This window comes from Castor canadensis, chromosome 1 (assembly GCF_047511655.1).
Source record: "Castor canadensis chromosome 1, mCasCan1.hap1v2, whole genome shotgun sequence".
NCBI classification, from domain to species: Eukaryota; Metazoa; Chordata; class Mammalia; order Rodentia; family Castoridae; genus Castor; species Castor canadensis.
The window spans coordinates 134345216-134360949 of NC_133386.1; the positions used below are offsets into that span (position 1 = coordinate 134345216).

At 34.6% G+C, this 15734-nt stretch overlaps 2 protein-coding genes and 1 long non-coding RNA gene across 3 annotated transcripts in view; 1 reads left to right on the forward strand and 2 right to left on the reverse strand.

The window, feature by feature from the left end:
* The window catches only part of LOC141425727 (uncharacterized), a 457749-nt gene that overhangs the window by 171874 nt on the left and 270141 nt on the right, over positions 1-15734 (forward strand). The window lies entirely within an intron of this gene.
* Positions 56-934, reverse strand: LOC141425717 (olfactory receptor 5AL1-like). Its single transcript, XM_074083020.1, has one exon. The coding sequence runs from the start codon at positions 932-934 to the stop codon at positions 56-58; it is 879 nt and encodes a 292-aa protein (XP_073939121.1).
* LOC109677138 (olfactory receptor 8U8-like) lies at positions 7631-8599 on the reverse strand. The gene has a single exon (XM_020153277.2). The coding sequence runs from the start codon at positions 8597-8599 to the stop codon at positions 7631-7633; it is 969 nt and encodes a 322-aa protein (XP_020008866.2).

Here is a 15734-nt window from a genome sequence, read left to right on the forward strand (position 1 = left end):
ATACTCAAAGGAACCTTCTCTATACTCCTCTTTAGAGCATTTTTACCTCTTTATTTCATAAACTATAAATCAAAGGATTCAGCATGGGGATCACTACTACATAGAAAACTGCAGCAAATTTGTCTGTACTCAGGGAATGGCTAGATTTAGGTTGTAAGTACATAAAAATGATAGTTCCATAGTATATAGCAATAGAAGACAAGTGAGAAGCACAGGTGGAAAAGACTTTCTGTCTTCCTTCAGCTGAGTGTTTCTTCAGTATTGCAGATAGAATGAACATGTATGAAATGAGAATGATGAGAAGAGAGTAACACACATTGAACCCAGCCATGGTCAGCAACATCAACTCTTTGACTTGGGTGTCAGAACAAGCCAGAGCAATCAAGGGAATATCATCACAGAAGAACTGGTTGACCATGTTGGAGTCACAAAAAGACAAAAGAAACGTAGTCACTGCTTGTATAAGTCCCATGAAAAATCCATAGATGTATGTGCAAGTGACTATTTGAAAGCAGAGTTTCCTAGGCATGAGAACTACATAGAGTAAAGGATTGCAAATAGCCACATACCTATCATAGGCCATTATAGAGAGCAGGGAAACTTCACACACTGAAAATGTGACAAAGAAACACACTTGAGCAGCACATCCATAGAGTGATATGCTTTTAACTTCACACAAACTATTAACCAGAGCATTTGGGGTGACACAGGAAGTGTAACAAAAATCAACAAAAGCCAGATGACTTAGGAAAAAATACATAGGTGATTGAAGCTGGGGACTGATTTGGATTAGCAAAATCCATCCAAGATTACTCATTACAGTAAATAAGTAGATGGTTAGAAGGATCACAAAAAGAATGACCTGAAATTCTGGATCATCTATCAGTCCTAAGAGAATAAACTCAGTCACGGCTGAATGATTTCCTTTGGCCATTCAGTAGATGTAGAAATGTCTATAATAAAGCACTGCAGAGCACATCTTCTCAGTAATCTTGATTTTGTAGGAAGTGATGCAACAAGATAGGGATGACTCACATAACATGTTACAGCTACTCAAAGGACCCTTTTCTATATTCTCAAATATGTTTTGGCTTTTCCTACACTTTTACTGTGATGTGGTACAAGTAGGAATACCAAGGTAGAAAATTCTTCATGGAGTAAAATATAAGTAGATGATTTCATTTAAAACTTTGTTAATGGTAAGATAGATAAACCTATGTTAAACATAAGCAAAAAGAGAAAATTAAAAAATGGGAAAATTAGAGTATGATAAAAATATAAATATATAAAGAAAATACTTCATGTTATGATTATTCCACAAGACATGTAAGTAATTTCTTAAAAATGTTAACTAAATCTTTAGGTGAAAAAAATATTTATTAAGAAATGGTAAAATGTAAGGCCATAAGCAATATTTTTGCATTTTTATTGGCATATATTAAACTGTGTGTAATAAGCTTTAATATGTGTGTATGATGTCATAATCTTTCTTATCCCTGTGCTCCCTCTCCCTTTTCTTTTTCCACCTTCCTAGTAGTTCCCCTTTGTTTTCATGACCTGGGCTGTTTTGTTTTGTTTCCCATGGCTTCCACAGTTGAAGCAAACATAAGATAATTGTCTTTGTGGGATTGATGTAAGCCAATATGCTAATGGTGTATCTCTCTAGGGCATGTGGTTTTTGGCATTTTTGAGTATTTATTGCATATATAAATGCTCTGAATTCTCTTTTCTCAATATGTAGTATTTGTGAATTAATAAATCACTATTTTGAAAATCATATATATGCCTGTATATCTAAATATATATATATGTACACACAATTTTCCTTTTTTCAGATTAATAATGTATTTTAAAATAATTGAGAAATCTTCTTTTATTCCATACCTTCAACCATGCAGTGATAGAAGGAAAAAGTAAAATCAATGCTCTGGACTTTGATTCATGTAAAGTTCTTTCTGGTTATTGGAAAGATGACAGATTAAAATTCTTCCTTTAAGTGCAGCAGAGAAAGTACAGTTTTCATTTTTTCTACTTCTATGTCATCTAAGATAATCTTCACATCAGCCTTATATTTGGGCAAGACAGATATCATGTTTATTTATTCATGCAGAAACTGTTCAAAGTTTGGCAAAATATATCAGGTGTCTGTCAAGGCCCTTATACCCAAAATGCTAACAAACTGTCCTGTTTGTTCTGTAACATTCCCCTGTCTACAGGAAATGAAAACAGTCTTTGCTTTCTTGACAGGGTTGAATTTTACATGTTCCAAAATTTTGGATACCCTGGAAATTACAATATTAGCTAAAACATTAAGTGCTCAGGTAGCATGGATTTTTATTATGAACATTATTGTTATCATGGAAGCTCAGTTTTGTTCTGGAGGGGCTACACTGCTGTCCTTAAACAAGTGCAGGAAATTACTCCCTTTGCAATCACTGGACAGCTTGCCTGGGATACCTCACATGCAGATTCCCTTTCCTTCTGGCACTTAGTATTTCTAGGATAATCATCCACATGCTGAGAGATTTCCTCTGAAGCTCATGCCCTGAAAATTATTACACGCCCTACATCTTCAACCTTTTCATTTTCTTTCCTCAACTGTTCAATGTTTGACCATCAAATCCCAGGTAATAGGCAGTCTTCCTTATGCTGTCTATCAGAGGTAAAACTCAGTGCCACCTTGCAAAATTGTGTATATGTGTATACATACATATGTATGTGTATATATATATATATATATATATATATTATGTTAAGTAGATTGGATAGATAGAAAATTATTGTTGGATAAATGTTATTGTCAAGAATCCCTTGTCAGACTGTTCAGATACTGTTTATTGTCCCTTATTGTGGGTCAGTCAGAAAAACAAAACCACTTACAATATCATGAAATTAAGGAATTTAAAATCACAGTTAGGACCTACAATAATTTTGTAAGGAAGAGGATAGTACAGATCAAGAAGCCTGAAGGTGGAACATCAGAAAAACTTACTCCAACATGAACCTGAAGTGCAGATGTGAAGAATGAGTTCATGACTGTAGAGAGGTTAAAGAAGTGGCTGGGTCTGTTTCAGAGAGACCTTCAGAAACATGTGAATGTCACCACTTTGGACATCTGTCCTCTATATCTGGTATAAATAACAATCTCTGCATTTGTTGGGTCTTGCAGATATAACACATTTTTTCCCAATGACAAATTTTGGCTTAAAACTTTGAGAGAAAGGGATTTTGTAAATTCTCACTTCTCAACTATAGAGACAGTTATTATGTTAAATTCATAGCTGGGATTAGAAGAGGCTGCTCCCTTGGCAATTCAGCCTCAACATACATCCTTTGTAACAAAATTTAACAACACTGTCTGTTATAACTTGAGTCCATTCTCTCTCATAAACTTAATGCTCTATGCAACCCGAGAGGGTTAGAATCATCACAAAAGATCTTTATCTCCTTTTATCCACCCTGGGAGAAATTTATCAATCTTTTAGGTGAATCACACTCCTTACTTGAAATCCTGAAAATCAAATGTTATGATATAGTGTTAAATACTATTAACATACTTCATATTAATTCATGATTGGACCAGATGAAAATGAGATTCTTAAATATAAAATGAGATGCTGATGTATATGAATGCCCAGTGCAGTTTAATCCCCAAATACTCATATGTCTGGGCTTTTGAAATTCCTCCTGATATAGTGGTAGGAGGCATACTGAGAATAACCTTCAAAAGTGAAGAATAAGTTATGGCATTTTATTTTTGGTGGCTACTTATATCTTACTATCTCTGCTGCTCTTACCCATTTGCTGAGCAATTCATAAAGATACCTGATTTGAATGGTATCCAGAGCAAAAAACAAAACAAAAAAGATGTGCAAAGCAGTGCTTCCTGCTGGTAAATGGCAATGGCACTAAGTGATAACACATAGCATTTCTAGTACAATTTGAATTCTAGGGAAGTATGGATGTTTATGAAGGTTTGTTAGGCCCCTAAAGGACATTAGAGTTGAGTCCTTTATGATTTGAGAGGAAGGAGACAATTTCTCCAGTAGATAATTATTTGTCTTTTGAGACTAAAGTTTCTGACTGGTTATTAGCCCTTGGAGAGACTGAAAACCTAACTAGAGGGAACCGAGCTCCCATGATTCCTCAAGGGCCAAGGTCATCAAGGGCCAAGTGCTGTCTGAATCATGAGTCCTCTAATCTGCAAGCAGATAGCAGAACACTATCATGTAGTGGTGTTAGGTTCAAACCTATCCTGAAGGCAGATGTTATTTGGACAAGCATGTGTCTTAAAATTCCATGGCTTCTGTGCTTTACATTTACTTTATTGAAAACAAAGGAAGAAAATAATGGAGACTAATATTTAGATTCATCTGTAAAATTTGTAGGCACCACCCAACAGTGATTGGAAATAATAATTTTGGGGTGGGCAAATTTATTTAGTGTCAAATATAGCAAAAATAAGGTCTCACTCCAGGGTCTAAGTTGAGCAGGTTGCCCACTGTGAAAGATTTAGATACAAACAGCTCAGGGCCCCCCATGGCTGTGACACAAATTCACCCCATGTGCCACATCCATATCCACATTCATCATTAATGCAATGTCCCTCTGGAAATTTGGAGACAGTAGGAAATGAAGTGACTTTCAGTCTTGTGGTGTTTAATGTGAATAGAAATTATTTTGTCTCTAGGACTCTCATGACTCCTTCCAGAAGTCATAAAATTGTGCTAGACTAACATTTTAGCTGGAATAAAGGCTATAATTTCACATCTGTTGGAATTCTTTTTCTTTCTGATTGTAAGAATAGAATGTTAACAGTGGCACAACTTTGTGAGAAATAGAGAAAGCAAAATTTGTAACTATGAGATTTACAAAATCTAGTAGTACTTTCACTTTAGCAAGGCGTGTCACAAAGGTGGGTGAATGAGATCCCCAGTATCTTTCCTGTTATTAATGTTGACAGTCAGAGCAGTGAGAAATAGATTTGAAATTATCTAGCTAGCATTTTAAAAAATTTTTTAATTCATTTATTCATATGTGCATACATTGTTTGGGCCATTTCTCCCCCCTTGCCCCCTGCCTCTTCCCTCCTCTCCACCCCCCTTCTCTTCCAGGCAGAACCTGTTTTGCCCTCTTCTCCAGTTTTGTTGAAGTGAAAACATTTAGCAATAATAAGAAAGGCATAGAGTTTTTGTTAGTTTGAGATATGGATAGCTATACAGAGAGATTCCTAGCATTGCTTCCATGCACTTGTGTATTACAACCTGAATTGATTCTTTTCTACCAGACCTCCTCACTACTTCCTGGTCACCTTCCCATAGTGACCTCTGTCATTTTAAGGTTACTGTATTAGCTCCTTTTCAGTGGCCACATCAAACACTTTGAAGTTTTGAGTTTCCTACCTTTCCTTATTCCTCCTGTTTATGTGCTCCCCTTAGAATGTGACCCATGCCTAATAATATTACTGTATTTGTTTTATATCTGAAGTTCGCATATGAGGGAAAACATACGATTTTTGGCTTTCTGAGCCTGGTTAACTTTGCTTAAGATGATGTTCTCCAGTTCCATCACTTGCAAATGATAAGACTTCATTCTTCCTCTTCATGGCTGAGTAAAATTCCATTCTGTATGACAACCACATTTTCTTAATCCATTCATCTATAGTGGGGCATCTTGGCAATTTCCATAACTTGGCTATTGTGAATAGTGCTGCAATAAACACGGGTGTGCAGGTGCCTCTGGAGTAACCTGAGTTGCATTCCTTTGGGTATATCCCAAAGCAGTGAGAAACAGACTTGAAATTATCTAGCTAGTATTGGTTATTTTTCTCTAGTGAGAATAGCTATTTCATAATGGAGCAGCCAAGTCTCTGAGCATAGTTAAAAGGCAATGAGACTATAGTATTTATATTAAGGAGGCTCAAGCTGAAATAAATAGTCAATAGTGAGGTCAAAAGGAGGTTTTTGTGTGAAGTGAAGACATTGGAAACTAATGTTGTTGAGACTCTGGCAAGCAAAGAGCTACTACAAACTGACATATATTGCTCAAGTGACATGGAAATGCTTTCTTTCTTAGCATCCTGAGTTACTCTCACCTCTCTATAATCCCATCTGCTTAGAGAGAAAAGATGACTAAAATGGGACCAATATACAAGTATCTAAGGAGAATACAAGGCCTTAAACAAAAATCTGAGTATTCTGGGAAGTACTGAAAATAGGGATTGGATTCAAGAATTCAGATTTTATAGAATTAGTTTGGGAAAATCAGTAGGGAAAAAAATAGCAGCAAAAACAAAAAGAAACAAATCCTGAACAGGAGTGGCAGTATGTGTGTGTGTGTGTGTGTGTGTGTGTGTGTGTGTGTGTGTGTCTGTGTGTGTGTGTTGTTTAACAATACAGGCATAAAATATCTAAGTAAAAAATTTTAGAACAAAAGGAGGCAGTAACTTGACATCAGAAACAAAGGGACACGACAGACATAAATTAAACCATACCAATAATTATATGAAATATTAATGGACTAAATACTCCAATCAAAAGTCAGAGACACCAACAAATAATTAAAAATCCTAAATCCTAAATCCCCAAATTGGCTGTTTAAAAGAGGCACAAGTTATACTGAATGTCACAAACATTTTGCAAGTAAATGATAGACTACAATTTGTGCAAATAATATCCAATAGACAGCGGATATGGTTTTATTAAATTCATACAAAGATACTTGAGATAATAAAGCCCACCAGAAAACAGAGGCATTTAGTAATGAAAACAGGAAATAACATAGGTAAACAATTATTATTTATGTACAAAGAAGCCCCAGAATACATGAAATAAAAATCGACAGATAAAAAAAGTAAAAACATAATTTAGCTCAGGATTTTAGTGCCAATCTTAACTTTTAACAGAACAAATTAGAGAAACCAACAATGGATGCTATAGAAGATGCAAGCATCAGTATCAACCAGTTTGACCCAAATAATTGTTAAGGAAATGATTGTTCAAAGCATACTTTTCAGGGTTGACATTATTGTCACTTTGAACTGGAAAACTACTTTTGTGTGAAAGAAAGTTCTATGAATTGTAGGTTATTTTCAGCATACCTAGCCTCACCCACTAGACACCAATAGTATTTTTTTCCATCCCATGTTCTTATCATGAAAGTCAATAATAACTCCAAGCATTGCCTAATATCCTCTGGTAGAAAAGTTATCCCCCATTTGAAACCCCTGGTTTGCAATTGTCTATAATTTAACTGGAAAATAACACTAAATTTAATTTTGGATGTATTATTTAAATTTAACTTGAATATATTATTAAAATACTCTTATAATCCTAGTCTGGGTATTAAGGGTACCTTTGTTTTTCCTCTATTCTTTGCCAGTATATAGATGTATAGTCATCATATGAGATAAATTTTGAAAAAGATCTATGTGGGAAATAAAACTTTATGTAAATTCTTACATACCCCTTTCATATGAAATATAATCCTAATTCAAACTTTCTTATAAATAATACAGAAATGATTTCATTTTATAGTAAACAGATCCTTATTGATTATCGACTAAGACATAAGGCACTGTACTAGTTTTATTAATGGGATAAACAGATTACGGAGGGAAATCTTCTTGTGTTTATGGAAGTCTTTTTCTTACTTTCATGAGCAGAAAGGCCTGGTTTCTACTGTTAATGGCTTTTTTCAGAGCATCTTTCACATCCTTGTTCCTGAAGCTATAGATCAAGGGGTTCAACATGGGGATAATCACTGTGTAGAAGACAGAGGCCAACTTATCTGTGTCAAGGGAATGGCTAGAGCTTGGTTGTAAGTACATAAAGATCAGGGTCCCATAGAATATGGTGACTGCCAGCATGTGGGAGCTACAGGTGGAGAAAGCCTTGTATCTTCCCTCAGCTGAGCGTATCCTCAGGATGGCAGAAATAATGAACATGTAGGAAACAAAGACAATCAGAACTGAAGAAATGAATGTGATACCTGCACAGGTCAAAACCCACAGCTGTTTCAAGCAAGTGTCTGAGCAAGTTAGTCTGAGGAGAGGCATGTCATCACAGTAGAAATGATTGATGATATTGGAATGGCAATAGGAGAGACGAAAGGTAAGGATAGTATGAAATAATGCCATCAGGAAGCTATATCTATAAGGTACAGCTAAAAGCTGAATGCAGACTCCTGGGGACATTGTGACCATATACAGCAGAGGGTTATAAATGGCTGCATATCTATCATAGGCCATGGAAGCCAGTAGCAAACACTCTGATATCATGAAGGTAAGAAAGCAGCCTAACTGAGTAGCACATGCATTGAAGGATATAATGTTTTGTTCATACAAGAAATTCCCAAGCATCTTGGGTGTAATGACAGAAGCATAACAGAAATCCACAAAAGCCAGGTTGCTAAGGAAGAAGTACATTGGGGTGTTGAGTCTTTCATCTGTTCTAATGACCAGGATCAAACCTAGATTGCCTACAACTGTGAAGAGGTAGATGGATAAGAATACCAGAAAGAGAGGTATCTTCAACTCCTGACGATCCGTGAGGCCCACAAGAATGAACTCCTTTACCTGGGTGAGATTTATCTCAGCCATGTGTCTTCAGGACACCTAGATGAGAACTTAGACAAAAGAATGAACTCCAAGTGGTACAGTTATAACGTAATTCCTGTGTTGGTTTTATAATTTATTATTTTATGGAGATGATATTTAGAGATTATTAGTGTAATGGAGTGAACATCAGAAAGAGATAATTGTGTAAACAAAATATTTCTCTTCCCTAAATCCATTGCTTGCACAAAGCTAGAATTTGAAACAGAATACATTGCCTGAGCTTCTGTTCAAAGGGGAAAAGAGAGCAATAGAGAGTTTTAATCTAATTAATATGTGATAGATACGTAAAGTAAAATGTAACACCATGGTGAAACCCCTTTGTACAATTAATACACACTAATAAAAATGAAGAGCAAAAAATGTCATTGTGAACCAAAACATAAGGGAGGAAAATGGAGGTAAAATCAAAATAAAGTCTTTGATTATTGGGTTATTCAGACCAAAATCATTGTCTACAATATGGTCAGATACAAACCTTTAGACCACAAACTTACAGAATTAAACACTTAATACAAGACTGAATAGAACTAATGAACATATGTAGCATAATCTTCGTATTTGCTGTAATTATGTGTTGTTTGGTGCTCTTCTACAATATATTCTATTCTACTTATTCCATACAATGCTGGTCAGGATACTAAAAACTGAATTCATGGTCCACTATTAGATGCAAGCAAATTTTAAAATCTATATCCTCATCTATACATCAGAACATTTTCATAAACACTAGTAGAAAGATAAAGTCTATAAACAAGGATATCTCCCACTCTGATCTGTAACCAAGGATATCTTTCCATCTTATTTGTATTTCTCCACTTTTAAAACACAAACCACTGAAAGTTGTTTATAATGAGCATTTTAATTTGTATGAATATAGTGCACACCTTCTCTTTCAAAGTGAATGTGACCTTCACAATGTTGCCTTGAATATTTTTATGGTCTTCATTCTATTCAGTTCCTCCAAGCACCACTACCACCTCTTGATCCAGTATGATCAATCTCTTAACATGATAGGTCTCCCTTTGTCAACAGCAACATGGCTTTCTGTGGTGCTCTTTTGTTCTGGACATTTTTTGTACTTTTCTCTACAAGACAAAATGGACATTGAAGACAGAAAATTACTATTTATCTCTCAAAGTATATTGAAGTTTCATTTGTTTTATGAAGAGCTACTTGATTTTCCTTCCCATGTTAACATCTTTCATATTTGTTGTATGATACAGTTTAGACATATTCTCTCTCATCATAATCACCTGTTTCTATACCTGTTCCTCTTATCAGGCTTAACCTCTTTGTGTTTAAGAGCCATGATGTTTTCATTAATTTCCTAATTTAGAATCTTCTAGATATTAAGTATTGAGAAATTAAAAATGAACTTAAGCAATGATATTTAATATTTATTCTCCTTACTCTTAAATTATATTCTTTGGCAAATATCTTTAGGGAAATATTAACAATATTTATGTAATGTATTCCCCACTAATCCTGGGTAAAATCTCCAGTTACTACAGAAGGAAATAGCAATTCAGATATAGATTACAAATACAATCTGGTCAATCACGATCTTGATTTTTATTAACCTCCTCACAGGTTCTCAAATGGGACTTTTATTTGATTCAATCTGCTTACAAATAATTTCATCCTATGCTTACATGTGCATTATGATCTCTGTGTGTGTGTGTGTGTGTATATATATATATATATATATATAATAAAACAAAACCACAGGAAATACTGATTATCTATATTTTATAAAATAAAGTTGTTTTTATTCTAAGCCACTGTATTAATCTACTTAATCTAAAAGTCTTATCTTGAAATCCTTTAGTGATTCAATTACCCATCAACACATCAAAATCCACCAGATTTATATATAACTCTTTTAACCTTCCCAAGTAGAATATGCCTGTGTTTCCTCATAATGGGTGCATTATGTCAGCTGGGTACATGGTTTTATTAGTGCCTCAGTCCCAAAGGATCTCACTTTAGAGAATAATCAACTAAGACTATCACAAAAATTTAGAATCCATGCTCCAGTGGGAGACCTATTGATTTGAATCCCTGGTTTTGAAACACCACAAATATAGAGCGCTGCCTTTGGTATGGCATTGCTGGCTAAAGTTCTCCTAATATTTGAAATATTATATTGCCCATTTAAAATATTTTTGCTCTTTTGAATTATTAGTGTCAATCTCTATATTTGACTTTTAATGACAGGTAGCAACTAAATTTTTGAAAATTATTACAAACAGCTTTTATGAAAAGTATATCTACTTTCATATAGTTTATTTCTTTCATTTTATTGTTTTTACATTTATTTACATGTGTATACATCATTTGGGCTACCCCTGCTCCCCAGCTTCTGGGCAGAACCTGTTCCACCCTTTCGTTCTCTAATTTTGTTGAGGAGAAAACATGAGATAATAAGAAAAACAGCGTTTTTGCCAGTTTGAGCTAAAGACAGCTATACAGAGAGATTGCTAGCATTGCTTCCATGCACATGTGTGTTACAACCCGAAATGATTCATCTCTACCAGACGTCTTCACTACTTCTGGTCACCTTCCCATAGTGGCCTCTGTCAGTTTAACATTACTGTATTCACTCCAATACAGTGAGCATATCAACCACATTCGAGTTTTAGGTTTTCTTCCCTGTACCTATTCTTCCTATGCATGTATCCCCCTTAGTGTCCCATAATATTTCTGCATTTGTTTCAGGTCTATAATCTGCATATGAGGGAGAACCTGTGATTTTTGTCCTTCAAAGCCCATCTACCTTCGCCTAGGATGATGTTCTCTAACGAATGACTAAGAAAATGTGGTATTCGTGTACTTTAAGTTCTATTCCCTTTGAACTAGACGAGAAATAAAAAATACATTGGCAATTCATTGTGTGGATAAAAGGGATAGATTTATGTGCTTATATAGTAGCAATGAATTTATAGTTTCTCCTTAGTTTTATATTAAATAAATTTTGAACCATAAACATGTTGAAACTATAAGGCTGAGGACACAGAATCAAATTTCTTTTCCATGAACATATAATTTTGAAGCAGAAGATACAGGAAACCCTTAAAAATCACAATGTAATTGTGTAAATGACAAACAGGACAGAATTTCATATGTGTGGACTATGTATTTCATACATTAAATAGATTATTTCAGTATACAGTATGTATTTAAAGTAGGAAACACATCTATTACAATTGCCTTAATGTTCCATCTTTTTATAAACTGTCATGAATTGTGGTCCATGAATATATGAAGTATGATACACATTAATGTGCATATGCACACACACACACACACACACACACACACACACACGGGTAACTTACCAGTTAGTAGAGAGTAATGTTTTTTGGCAGTACTGAGGTTTTAACTCAGGGCCTTAGGCTTGCTGGGCAGGCGCTCTACCACTTGAACCACGCCTCCAGTCCTGGTTTGCTTTATTTTCCAAGTAGGGTTTCATGATTTTGCCTGAGCCAGCATAAGACTTGAGATTTTCTTACCTATATCTCCCACATAGCTGGGACCACAGGTATAGACCGCTACAACCAGTTTATTGATCCTGATGGGATCTTGGTAACTTTTTGCCTGGTTGGCCTCAAATGGCAACCTTTATTACCTACACCTATGAGTAGCTGCAATCACAGGCATGAGCCACCTTGCTTCGCTGAGAGTAATTGATTGAGTTTCTTTAACTGTTTCATTTGTTGTGCAAAAGAAAGGGTGAAGATAGGGCTTTATTGTTTCCATATTCCCCTTATATCATGGAGTAATCAACATTTCTGGATAAGTGTGTTCAACTTCAGTAGAATTATTTTGACATAATAATGAACTGAGAAGCCATGAAAAATTGCCCAAATTATGGTGACTTTTCTAGGTTCACTAATCTGCTTCATACCAGATCAAAACTCTAGAGTGACAGCTTTTGTTTCATTGTTTCTCCATCCTTTGTTTTCCATTGCAAGATCATCCCTGCACTCTGTGTGGGATCTCCACAGTTTAGCCATATCACATTCTAGTAGTTTCTAAAACATGGTAATTGTGTTCTACTATCAACATTTGGGCACCTGATATTCCCTTGGCCAGAAACAGTTTTTCTCCACAATCACAAACCATGCTTAATAACTGAGTATTTTAGATACTTGTTCATCAATCTTCCCGCTACAGTAGAAACCTACAGTGGAAAATACTTTGTTCAGCACATCACTGTACCATGGGGACCTGAAAACAAAATCTTGCATAAATTAAGTACCTAAGAAATATTTTTGGAAGAATATAATATGTAAATATTCTATAGCCTGTGTTCATTTTTTTTGAAATAGATACTTTCTTCTGCTTTGAAATTATGTCTGGTTTTGAAAGAAAGAAGTAAATCAATAACAAGTTCACTCACATTCTTGATATTTGAGGAAGCTGGTAAGAAACTTGTTCCCTGAAATTCTCATATGAAGATGAATCTTGATGATTTAATTTAATTTTACCATTAGAGATTAAACCACATTATTTGGTTTATTATTTTAGCTTTGCAATTGCATCAATAATTATTCAATAAGTCTACAATATATACCAGTCATTCTCCTTCCTGCTTTAAAACCTTTCATGCTTTTACACCATGCTTTCACACCTTTCATTTCCTATGAAATTTCTACAGAGAAACTTGTGTGTCGTTTCAGCTTATTCTATTTATTTATTTATCATTTACTTATTTTTGGTTATTTGAAACAGGGACTTACTATGTGGCTGAGGCTTATGTTGAACTGAAGAACATCCTACCTCAGCCTCCCAGTGCTGAGTTTACAGGTGTTATACCATCACCCATGATGGTAGTTTCAATCTCATAGCTTTGTTTGCTTGATAAAGATTATAGTTTTGAATGCAGGATTACAGTTTTTTCCTGCCAGATTGAGTTGGTGTAGTGTATTCTTGGTTATCAAAATATTCATTTTAGCTTTGGGATTTTGAGTTGGTGAGTATTCACAATGTGTGGAAAAGTATGACACAGATCATATAACCTCAGTTACCTAAAATGGACCATGTGTACACACAGGATTTAGGACATCTTGTGTACTGCTTGTGGCTATGGATGATTTTGTTCTTTGCTTTGAGTGTTTGTTTCCTGTAATGCAGATGTTAACTTAAAAAATAAAGGTTATTTTAGAAACCTGAAAAAAAGATTATAGTTCTGAAAAACTGAAGCACTAATTTCTTTTTCATCATAATACTGAAATTATAAAAAGTCTTGTTATAGTATAGGACAGAATTTTAATGATTGTAGTACACATTTGACTCCTGCCATGAGGAATGAAACAAAAAATGAACAACTGGAGAGAAACCTGTTTTTACATCTGTGCCTTGGGTTCCTGGACTAGGAAGATGATCTACCTAACAAACTCAATCCAGTGTCCTGTGCAACCACCAGTAATTTCCTGATCCTTTTCAGGAACATTTAGAGCTTTTCCTGGACTCCAATGCGGAATATGTATTTCCTTATTTTTTTCCCATTTTGACTTTTGTAGTTTGAGTCCATGAAAATTGGTAGTTTTTTTTATCCTAATTTTAAAGTACTAGAGAGTTTGAGTTAAAGTTACTTTTTATCCCACAACCTTAGAGAAGACTCCATTGGGACTTTGTTGTTCATCTCACACTCCCTTCTGTGTTGCTAGTGATTAACATGTGAAAGCATTATGGGAGGGCCTATTTAAACAAAGCAATTATGTTAACTGTTTAGAGAATTCTTCATAATTAGAGAAAATTCTAACACTGCTAATACATGTGTAATTCCCACAATCACGCCTTCAGGTGAAGCATCATGTCAATAAGTTATGTCTTTGAGATAAAAACAGAACTATGGTTACAAAGAAAATAGCTCTAAAATTTAAAGAAGTGAAAGCATAGATCCAAAAAATGATGTTCTAAGTCTACATTTCTGTCAGCTGAACCTACTTTTTTACTTTGTCTTTTTTATTTTGCTTTAATTTTGACTTAGAATACATTAATAACATGAGGGGATTTAATTGTGATAATTCTATGCATACATACAGTGTGCGTGAGCAAGTCCACACCTTCATTATCTTCCCATTTGCTCCTCCTTTCTCCTCCTTTTACAAACAATTTTTGTGGATTTTATTATTCTATATATGTATATATGTGTTCTGTATATGTACATATTTATATATCTATTTACACATGTAATACATATTATATATCTATATACACATACTATATTTTATGGAAAGATTTAAAATTTACTAGCAAACATTAGTTAAATGAGGTCTCATGAGTGCTTCTAGAGATAATAAAATAGCCCTAAATTTGAAGTATAACTGGGTTTGGATTTTTGGTGGAGATTCAGGCATGGTCAAAGAGTGGTATTCATGAAAAAGACTTCATTGAAAAAATAGACTTTTCAGAGGTTTCCTAGAGAATTAGTGTTAGAAAATGACTACACTGGATGTGAACATAAATTACATTGTCACAGTTTCAGACAATACTTTGAGATGGATTTTAATTATATAAGGGTGACCACTAGATGAAATTTTAAAACTTTACACTGACTTGAACAGATGAATAATGAGATTGCTGATAGGAGAGGCAGATTTTCTGTTGCCTGAGAAAGAAGTTGAAAGTAAATATAAGGAAGATTAGGAAGAACACTATGATACCTGGTAAGAGTCAGTGTGACTGGTGTGTACCCAAGTTAATCCAGACAGATATAACCAAAGAAGTGAAGGGTACAGTAAGTCTCAGTGGCTTGGGTTTTTTGATAAATATGAAATATTTTTGTTGCTATGGTTGACAGAGCCCATCATTTTTTTTAAGTCTGCCAGTTTCTCCAATGTAAAGTTACTCTCTGCTCATTTCCATATTGCACTTTTTGTGAGAAAGTCACTACGTAAAAATCAAATACAAGGAATGGGGAGTTATTACTCATATCCTTCAGGCCAGAATATCTATATAAATTGCTGGGAATTCTTCTGTGTAGGAAAGTATCTCAATACTCATCAATTACATAATTTATTTTGATACCATGAAATTTATTTCAATCACTATGGCATGGAAACTTATGTTAAACTTAGGATAAGTCAGTTATTAATTTCTACATTATTAT